We start from the raw sequence: 11,575 nt of genomic DNA, 5'->3' as shown, positions 1-11,575 counted from the left end.
TATGATTGTACACACCTGGTGGTCAGTAGACTGACCTCCATAGTTATGATTGTACACACCTGTTGGTTAGTAGACTGACCTCCATAGTTATGATTGTACACACCTGGTGGTCAGTAGACTGACCTCCATACTTATGATTGTACCCACCTAGTGGTCAGTAGACAGACCTTTATAGTTATGATTGTACACACTTGGTGGTCAGTAGACTGACTTCTATAGTTATGATTGTACACACCTAGTGGTCAGTAGACTGAGCTCCATAGTTATGATTTTACACACCTGATGGTCAGTAGACTGACCTCCATAGCTATAATTGTACACACCTGGTGGTCAGTAGACAGGCCTCCATAGTTGTGATTGTACACACCTAGTGGTCAGTAGACTGACCTCCATAAGTATGATAGTACACACTTAGTGATCAGTAGACAGGCCTCCATAGTTATGATTGTACACACTTGGTGGTCAGTAGACAGACCTCCATAGATATGATTGTACACCCCTGGTGGTCAGTGGACAGACCTTTATAGTTATGATTGTACACACTTGGTGGTCAGTAGACAGACCTCCATAGTTATGATTGTACACCCCTGGTGGTCAGTAGACAGGCCTCCATAGTTATGATCGTACACACCTAGTGGTCAGTAGACAGACCTTTGTAGTTATGATTGTACACACTTGGTGGTCAGTAGACAGACCTCCATAGATGTGATTGTACACACCTGATGGTCAGTAGACTGCCCTCCATAGCTATAATTGTACACACCTGGTGGTCAGTAGACAGGCCTCCATAGTTATGATTGTACACACTTGGTGGTCAGTAGACAGACCTCCATAGTTATGATTGTACACACCTAGTGGTCAGTAGACAAACCTCCATAGTTTTGATTGTACACACCTGGTGGTCAGTGGACAGACCTTTATAGTTATGATTGTATACTCTTGGTGGTCAGTAGACTGACTTCTATAGTTATGATTGTACCCACCTAGTGGTCAGTAGACAGACCTCCATACTTGTGATTGTATACACCTGGTGGTCAGTAGACAGACCTTTATAGCTAAGATTGTACACACCTGGTGGTCAGTAGACGGACCTCCATAGTTATGATTGTACACCCTTGGTGGTCAGTAGACTGACCTCCATACTTATGATTGTACACACCTGGTGGTCAGCAGACTGACCTCCATAGTTATGATTGTAAACACCTGGTGGTCAGTAGACTGAACTCCATAGATTTGATTGTACACACCTAGGTGACAGTAGACAGACCTTAATAGTTATGATTGTACACACCTGGTCGTCAGTAGACTGCCCTCCATAGATTTGATTGTACACACCTGGTGGTCAGTGGACAGACCTTTATAGTTATGATTGTATACTCTTGGTGGTCAGTAGACTGACTTCTATAGTTATGATTGTACAAACCTAGTGGTCAGTAGACTGAGCTCCGTAGTTATGATTTTACACACCTGATGGTCAGTAGACTGACCTCCATAGCTATGATTTTACACACCTAGTGGTCAGTAGACTGACCTCCATAAGAATGATTGTACACACCTGGTGGTCAGTAGACTGTCCTCCATAGTTATGATTGTACACTCCTGTTGATTAGTAGACTGACCTCCATAGTTATGATTGTCCACACCTGGTGGTCAGTAGACTGAACTCCATAGATTTGATTGTACACACCTGGTGGTCAGTGGACAGACCTTTATAGTTATGATTGTACACACATGGTGGTCAGTAGACTGACTTCTATAGTTATGATGACCTCTATAAGTATGATTGTACACACCTGGTGGTCAGTAGACTGACCTCCATAGTTATGATTGTACACACCTGGTCGTCAGTAGACTGACCTCCATAGATTTGATTGTACACACCTAGGTGTCAGTAGACAGACCTTAATAGTTATGATTGTACACACCTGGTGGTCAATATGTTTTCCTTAATAGCTATGACTATTCTTAAAATATTTGGCAATCGGCTAATATAATCTTCCTACATGTAGCTCCCTATGGTAACTCTCACCTTGATGTTAGGAGGCCATCGTCCATACAGGCCATGATATGAATCTTGCCTACAGTCAACTTTTTGGGAATCAATGCCTGAAAGAGAGTCAACAGTATAACATACAGGTATGTAGGGCAATTTAACATATAAATATTGAAACCATAGTCAAATGTTTGAATGCTGGCACAAGATATTTCAACCGTGTAAGTATTATCATACAATTATTGACCCTCTTTTGATGTGACAAGAGGATTTTTCTGCATGAGATAAGTATTATCATTGTGGAGGGTCTGGTATCTTGGGTAATACATCCTACCTTGTTCAATTCCAACCAACATTGTTTCAAAGTGTCATAAGGAAATGTTCACCAGTGAAAACATACTAAATTTGACCTTTTCATTTAATCCAGTGACCTTGACTTAAGTCAGGTGACTCTTTGTTAAGTTCCAACCAACTTTGCTCCATAATGTCATAACAACATTTTCATCAGAGAAAAGATACAAAACTTGACCTTGACCTTTAACTCAATTACCTTGACCATTGGTCAGTTGACTCCTTGTTTAATTCTGACCAACATTGCTTCATAGTTAAAATCCAAGACGGCTGATTAGCAGCCATTTTGAATCCAATCTGCCCGAAAAATTACCAAGCAAAACTACGATGCATGGGAAATCATCAAGTAAAATTTTAAAACATACTCCATTTACTTCCATCAATATTATGAGAAAAAATACCTGGACTGACGGACAAACAGATTACTATAGGGCACCCCCATCTCGATGCGGGGCCCTAATAAATCTGGTGGATGTTTACTGGTTAGTGGTACTGTTTTACTATTAAATTGCATCTGGTGGCACTATGTTTGTTTCTTCTTCAAGCAAGCAAGAAGTTTCAGTAACTAGTAGTGTAGGAGATAGAGCCCGGACAAACTTTATTTTTTGCAGGTCAAAGGTCAAAATGTAGGTCAAAGTGACCTACTTTTAACACACGACACACCGCCCCACCAATGTGAACCCATACCCCAAGTATAAAGTTCCAGTGACTAATAGTGTAGGAGATAGAGCCCAGACAAGAAAGCGGAAGGACGGAAGGACAGACGGAATTGTTGCAAAACTATAGTCCCCTCCAGGTCCCAGTGGGGGACTAATAAGGCAAACATTAACATGAAAAATAGCAATAGAACATCTCTGTAGCTATGGAAACAGCACCATGTTTGTCAATCGAAAATCTCCATAGCTACCGAAACAGCACCATGTGTATCAATGGAACATCTCCAAGCTACTAAAACAGCAATGTTAGTGTCAATAGAACATCTCCATAGCCATGGAAACAGCACCATGTTTGTCAATCGTACATCTCCATAGCAACTAAAACAGCACCATGTGTGTCAATGGAACATGTCCAAGCTACTAAAACAGCAATGTTAGTGTCAATAGAACATCTCCATAGCAACTAAAACAGCACCATGTGTGTCATTAGAACATCTCCATAGCAACTAAAACAGCACCATGTGTGTCAATGGAACTTCTCCATAGCAACTAAAACAGCACCATGTGTGTCATTAGAACATCTCCATAGCAACTAAAACAGCAATGTTAGTGTCGATAGAACATCTCCATAGCAACTATAACAGCACCATGAGTATCAATAGAGCATGAGCTACTATAGTATATGACTTTACACAGGTGTTTTATTAAATAGGTGTATTTATTAATTCAATGCTGTCAGACATACCGGAACTCTATAGTGTGGTTGGTAGTTCATAATCTGCAGTTGGGCATCTTTGCTCCATATACCAATCACAAAGTGGGCACGACAATCCATGTCAGACATCAGAGGAGAAAATTCTGAGCTGAATATCTCAGGGGATCCCTACAAAAACAAGTACTTGTGTCTTACAACAGAAATTGGGTTAAAATAGACTGTAAGACTGATATCTTCAAACATTTAAAACTAATGACATATTATTTGTGTCAATGACAGCAGAACCAATGTTAGAATCATAGAGGCTGTACAGACACAATGTATGTTTATTATGGCGAGGCTATACCTGCCATACATATATAACTCTACAACCATGTAACATTTATATAAAGACATCCTCAAACATGTACGGGTTGAATATCTGTTGTTATACAATAATAACTGGTTGAAAACAGAAACTTCGCAGCAGTTGATTAAATCATGAAACTGGGTTGACCATGAGGCCCATAGTGCCTGCATTTCTTACTTAGATATTTAATCCTAAACGTAGTGCCAGATCCAGGGCCGAACCCCTATAGCATGACTGTTATCTTTTCATTGTCTCTTCATGCCCATCATTTGTATATATGATTACTGTAAGGGATCTCAACCATTTCCATGTCATGACCCAAGGACTAAGTCCCAATGGGCAGGGCTAGACCCTAGATCAATTACAGATGCATCCTTTTCATCATCTTTACACGCTAGCAGTTGTTTTATGGTTATGAGGCACACCCTCATTGTACAATGTTGAGTCCCCTTAACATAAAGATCCTTCAGTCTTGGTTTAACACCTTTATCTACATCATTCCTTTACGCTGTAGTAGCAATTAGATAAAAACTCCACTCACACTTTTCGGCTGGTGTTTGAACTCCACTTTGGTGGTGGTATCACTGATGAAGTTCACTGTGACAGTCATGGTGTCGCCCTCTGATATCCCACCAGTCAGCATACCCTTCTTCTCCACCTTATCCACCGACAAACTGAAACATCAGGTCCATATAAACATCAGATCCATATAAACATCAGGTCCACATAAACATAAGATACATATAAACATTAGGGCCATATAAACATCAGGTCCATATAAACATCAGGTTCACATAAACATCAGGTCCATATAAACATTAGATCCATATAAATATCAGGTTCATATAAACATCAGATCCATATAAACATCAGGTCCACATAAACATCAGGTTCATATAAACATAAGATCCACATAAACATTAGGTCCATATAAACATCAGATCCATATAAACATAATATCCACATAAACATCAGATCCATATAAACATCAGATCCATATAAACATCAGATCCATATATACATAAGATCCACATAAACATCAGGTCCATATAAACATCAGATTCACATAAACATCAGGTCCATATAAACATAAGATCCACATAAACATCAGGTTCACATAAACATCATATCCATATAAACATCAGATCCATATAAACATCAGATCCATATAAACATAAGATCCATATAAACACAAGATCCATATAAACATAGGATCCACATAAACATCAGATCCATATAAACATCAGATTCATATAAACATCAGATCCATATAAACATCAGGTCCATATAAACATAAGGTCCATATAAACATAAGATCAACATAAACATCAGGTCAATATAAACATAAGATCCACATAAACCTCAGGTCCACCCCAACATAAGATCCACATAAACATCGGATCCATATAAACATTAGATCCATATAAACATCAGATCCATATAAACATCAGGTCCACATAAACATCAGGTACATATACAGATCCATATAAACATCAGGTTCATATAAACATCAGATCCACATAAACATCAGGTTCATATAAACATCAGATCCATATAAACATCAGATCCATATAAACATCAGGTCCATATAAACATAAGATCCACATAAACATCAGGTCCATATAAACATAAGATCCACATAAACATAAGATCCATATAAACATAAGATCCATATAAACATCAGATCCACATAAACATCAGATCTACAGTATCAAGACATTCTGAAATATCTAATCCACTTTATCCATTCATTATGAAACATCACCTGAGTTAAATATAGCTGTATTTTCCTCTGAGACGTAAAGAGGAAAATGAATTTTGGGCAGAAGTTATATATTCATAAAAAAAGTGAATTCTGCTTAATTTGTTAGAGGAAAACAAGACGGTAAGTGAAACATGACATCAACAGATGCTAAGTTTTTCAAATGTTTAAGCTATCAAAACCTGGAAGTGCATGCATGACCATACTCAAATGTCCCAGTGAAGTTGTTCTACAAAGATCACGCTTTAAGAAGATATTTTGTAACTGACTTTATTTTTTCTTTATTGACGGTGAAATAATCACCTTTGATCTGTTTCTTTTATTGAAATATGCTGCCAAACACTTCAGTAATATCAGTAACACCTAAGGAGAGATAGGAGACGATAAGATTTGCCTAAAAATGATCTACAGTAGCTGTCTGAAGCCTGAAATCATTTTTTGCAAGTGCCAACTGGTTGTACATACTGTTACTGTAGCTTAAAAAGCTACCTTGTGATGTTTCATTGGAGGACGGTTCAGTGAATACTTTTATTAGAAAATTTGATGACGTGAAATGCATGAGGAAAACCCCCCAGACCCAAATGAAATCTGAAATTGTTATCTGTCTGCTTGAATTTAAAAATGTATTCGATATGTCATTTCCACAGGATCAAATCATTCATTTATTGATTACCACATTGTATAAGAACAAGCCAGTAGCTGCCTACAGAGTGTGGAGTGCACGTTGAGGTATTCAAGTTTACAATTCTGATAAAGCACCTTAGGACCTTACCATCCATGCAGAGTATTTGATCCTTAGATTTCCAGTTCTGAGGAAGAATATTTTTCTTATATGATTGATTTTCAACTATTGGACCCCCTGATCACCCAAACCCCTTGTGGGAGCTGGAACTTAATTTTACAATTTCATGCCTCCTTCCTCAAAAGATTGTTCCTTACCAAATTTGAAAGAAATTTCTTCATCAGCTCTAAAGAGGAAGGCAAAAAATGTGAAAAAGTCCTAAAGTGTAGAACAATGCAGGGCAAAAAGTGACCACAAGAGGTCATTGGAAGCTTTGACTCAGGTGATCTAAACATTCAAATACATTTTCTTTTTTTGTTAATCAAAATCACAGCATGAAACATACTATTACATTCAATTTTGTTACACTCTGCATACAGCCAATGTGCCAAGTCTTGTAGAAACTTACAGATTTGATTCTGCATTAAAGATGATTGTTTTGTCTGCTCCACTTTTCCAATCTTTCAGTTCCGTAACATATCCTGCCAATCCAAAACAGAATTGTCCAAGTTTTCCTTTTCCTGCTTTAACGAGTTTGAAGGTGATGACATTGTTTGACCTTGAAACTGCATTATTACTCACAAAATAGCCTCCTTGTTCTGTCAACGCACTAAAAGACAAAATGAAAGCATCAGAAAATCTCCCAAATAACAAAGAAGATGAAATATATATAAGAAAAACAAGAGGCCCCATTGGCCTGCATCGCTCACCTGGTATTAAACCTTAAAAGTGATCTAAACAAAAGCTACAGGCAAAATGTCAGTATCTTTGACTATAAGTCATTCAAAAGAACCTGTTAAAAGATTTTCAAACATTTGACCCCTGTGACATCTAAAGTCGAACAAGGTCATTCATTACATTGAACAAACTTAATAGCTCTTCATCTCAGCATGCAACTTGCCAAATATCACCACCCTAGACCTTTTGTTGATTGATATTAGTTTATTTAAAGGTTTATACATATTTGATCAAATGTGACCTTGAAAGAAGGTCAAGGTCATTCAAATGACTTGATAGCCCTTCATCTAAGCATGCTCCTGGCCAAATTTCAACATTATAGGCCTCATGGTTATTCAGAAGAAGTTGTTTAAATATTTTAAACAAATTTGAACCCTGCGACCTTGAATATATCTCAAGGTCATTCATTTTAACAAACTTGGTAGCCCTTTATCTTAGAAAGCTTCTGGCCAGATATAGACATTCTAGGCCTTATGGCTATTCAGAAGAAGTCTTTAAAGTTTTAAACATATTTGATGCCTGTGACCTTGAAAATAAGTCAAGGTCATTTATTTGAACAAACTTGGTAGCCCTTTATCCCAGTATGCTACTGGCCAGATATCATCATCCTTGGCATTTTGGTTAATCAGAAGAAGTCATTTAAAGGTTTTTTAAGACAATTGCCCCCTGTGACCTTGAATATGAGTGAAGTTCATTCATTTGAACAAACATGGTAGCCCTTTATCCGAGCATGCTACAGTCCAGATATCATAACCCTGGGCCTTTTGGTTATTCAGGAGAAGTGTTTAATTTTTTTAATATATTTGACCCCTGTGACCTTGAATATTGGTGAAGGTCATTTATTTGAACAAAATTGGTAGCCTTTCATCCCAGCACGCTACTGACCAAATATCATCACCCTGGGCATTTTGGTTATTCAGAAGAAGTTGTTTAAATGTTTTTAAGAAAATTGACCCCTTTGACCTTGACTAAATGTGAAGATCATTCATTTGAACAAACTTGGTAGCCCATCATCCCAGCATGTTTCTGGTCAAATATCATCACCCTGGGCATTTTGGTTATTCAGAAGAAGTCGCTTAAAGTTGTGACCTTAAAGATGGGTGAAGGTCATTATTTATTTGAACAAACTTGTTAGCCCTTCATCCCAGTTTGCTTCTTGCCAAATATCACCACTCTAGGCCTCGGGCGAGGTGAGCTAATAAAACCAGAAACATTTCTTGTGAACATAACAAAACAAGAGGCTCAAAGGGCCTGAATATTTAAGCAATCATGGCAAAATTTTGCATGTAATATTGCACATGTCTTCAGAGGAGGGTCTTAACCCTGGGTCTGATCCATGTAGTGTGTTCCTACCCAGCAACAACTCATCGTATAAGTGTTATAGGGTAAAGATCTTAACCGACCTGGAATAAGCTTAATTGATTAAGAAAATGTAGACAGATAGACGGATGGATGGAGGCCATTTGTTTGGTAATCACCTTTGTCATTCTGTGTCATTTGTGATACAAGATATAATGTTAAAAACCACATGGTTCTAACCATGAAATGAAGGTTTACGTTACCTGAGAACTCCATCATCATCCAAGGCACAGTCAGACACAAAACCTCGCAGAATCTCTTTGTTTTCATACTTCTTCACAAACTCCTGAATAACAGAATAAACAACAAAATTACCACATTTAAGCATTGAGGTAGATTTTTTTTTATTTTCATCATGGTATGAAAAGAATTATTTTGCAATCTTTGTAAGAATCAGCTATGCGGATTCATACAGTTTGCAAACAAATTCTTTGCATACCCTGATGAAAAACATAAAAAAATCAATTAATTTCGATTGATTGTCATGAAAAAATCCATTAACAAATAAAATTGTTAAATTATTTTTAATAGTGGCACTTTATCAAATGCACAATAATATTCAAACCAGCAACATTGTGTATTGCGATGCCATGAAACGTCAAATGTCTCGTACGATCAGCTGAGCGGAGAGAAGTGGCCATATTAGTTAACTGTTGCGAGGCGTTAAAACACAATGTCTGGCCAATTTGTGTCCAAAATTAAAGACGAAGTGCGTGCTATGTGAGTCTGTATACAATCTTTACTTACCAACCTAACAAAAAGTTTCAAAATATCCTCATTAGAGTCAAACAGGATATTGTCAAGACATGTGAATCGTTTGTGTTTGTTGAAACATCAGAACCTATATTCACGACTTACCAGTGGCTTTTCCACCATATGGGTTAGGGACACCTTTATAGTACCTCCCTCACCAAGGGCTGCCACCAGGGGGAACGGGGTTGACAAGTTCTGGGCATTTTTGTTTAGAAGATCACCTTTAAACTGAAATTTTAAAAAAAATAGAAATTTCAAGCATGAATTAATATGAACAATAGAGCAAAACATTATCAATTACACAAACTCTACTAGTAGTATATTTATATTCCACATGATATACATTGGCTACTCCGGTGTTTCAGAAAATCAATATTTTTTAACCAGGGCATAAATCAAAAGACCACATGGGCCTGTATCGTTCACTTGTTATTCAATGATGTTGTGAAACACATCTCAGAACTTAAACATAGCTAGAACTGTATCTATAAGCCAAAGGCTAACTAATACCCTCTGCTCCTATATAAACCTGAACTGTAAGCTAAAGGCTTACTAATTCCCCCCACTCCTATATAAACCAGAACTGTAAGCTAAATTTAAGGCTAACTAATACCCTCTGCTCCTATATAAACCAGAACTGTAAGCTAAAGGCTAACTAATACCCTCTGCTCCTATATAAACCAGAACTGTAAGCTAAAGGCTTACTAATGCAAAACATTGCAAAGTTATCCATAGTCTCCCAGCAGTAATGATTTCTTTATTGACTGAGCTGTACACTGATATAAGTATACAGGTCACTGAAATACTTCCTGTACTCCCTCCCCATGCCAAAACATACTTACATACCAAATCTTGTTAGCCCAGATGAACCAGTTTTACTGAAATTGTCCTATTAGATGTCAACATGTTAACAAAGGGCCATAACTCTTTAAAAAGGGCCGAAATGAAAAAAATACTAGCCCGATGCACGACAACAGGGAGTAATTACCATATCTGTAAACTTTCATGGGGCCCAGTAGTTTATGAGGCAAAGGTTTATTCCACAAAAGACCATATCTCCTTTAGGGTTAGAATGACAAGAATTCCAAGGAAGTGGATGTGTCGCTTGCGCAGGAAGCTGGGAGATTACGAAGAAATAGATACACTTTTCATTTCAAGAAATAATATTAAAAGTAAGCAATAATCATAGATTATGTTTTTGGATGGCATTATTTTGTCATATAATCTGTTATTCTGGGAAGAATACTCTGAGTTTTAAGGAACTTGCTATGGATACTCATTGTCTCAATTCCGAGTTTAATTTGTATGATTTGTCGGATGGTTTCCCATAAATAATTTAATGAATAAACTTGTGGATTATGATGTTAAACAGCTAGTGTTGTCAATAACATTTGGAGTAAGACGGCATTTCAGAGGTATACACGGTGGGTCAAGTGGTAGATCGAAGCCGTCCAGTATACAGTTTTAGTGAAGTTTCTATTTATAGTAACAGTGACCTTGACCTTTGACCTTCGGACCTGGAAAGCAATCCCAAGCAAGCACTTTTGGTAAGGAAGCACTGCATTAAGTTTGAGTTTGATCGGCCAAAGGAAACTCAAGTTATCGCACGAAACCTCTGTTCGGACGACGCCGTCAAAGCAATACCTATGTGTCACCAGCTTTTCACAGGCGACACAAAAAAGTACTACTTGGATGCACAACTTCAAGGGGAAGTTACCATATCTGTAAACTTTCTTTGAAATTGGCCCAGTAGATTAGGAGAAGTTGTCAGGACAAGATTTTTTCAATAAAGGGCAATAACTCCACAAAAAAAGGTTGGAAAAAAATACCTGGATGCACAACATCAGGAGGTAGTTATCATATCCGAAAACATTTGTTGAAATTGGCCCCGTAGTTTTGGAGGAGTTGTCCAGACAAGGAATTTTCAACAAAGGGCCGTAACTATGTAAAAAAGGGTCAGAATAAAAAAGTAATACCCGGATACACAACTGCAGGTGGTAGTTATCATATCTGGAAACTTTCGTTGAAATCGATCCATTCCTTTAGAAAGAGTTGTTTCTACAGTCGGACGGACGGACGGATGGACGGACAGATAAGCTGATTCCAGTATTTCCCCCC

General features: G+C 37.7%; 1 protein-coding gene across 1 annotated transcript in view; it reads right to left on the bottom strand.

Moving 5' to 3' along the window:
• The window catches only part of LOC110458668, a 168,477-nt gene that overhangs the window by 127,952 nt on the left and 28,950 nt on the right, over positions 1-11,575 (bottom strand). Inside the window, exons 11-16 of the mRNA XM_021510496.1 lie at positions 9,563-9,685; positions 8,908-8,990; positions 7,017-7,217; positions 4,606-4,738; positions 3,746-3,883; positions 2,030-2,106 (exon numbers count right to left, since the gene is read on the bottom strand). Of these exons, the coding sequence (XP_021366171.1) occupies positions 2,030-2,106; positions 3,746-3,883; positions 4,606-4,738; positions 7,017-7,217; positions 8,908-8,990; positions 9,563-9,685 (755 nt within the window). The remainder of the gene's footprint in view (positions 1-2,029; positions 2,107-3,745; positions 3,884-4,605; positions 4,739-7,016; positions 7,218-8,907; positions 8,991-9,562; positions 9,686-11,575) is intronic.

This window comes from Mizuhopecten yessoensis, unplaced genomic scaffold (assembly GCF_002113885.1).
Source record: "Mizuhopecten yessoensis strain PY_sf001 unplaced genomic scaffold, ASM211388v2 scaffold9685, whole genome shotgun sequence".
NCBI lineage: Eukaryota > Metazoa > Mollusca > Bivalvia > Pectinida > Pectinidae > Mizuhopecten > Mizuhopecten yessoensis.
The sequence above is the reverse complement of the archived record's forward strand: the minus strand, read 5'-3'. Positions and strand labels throughout refer to the sequence as shown.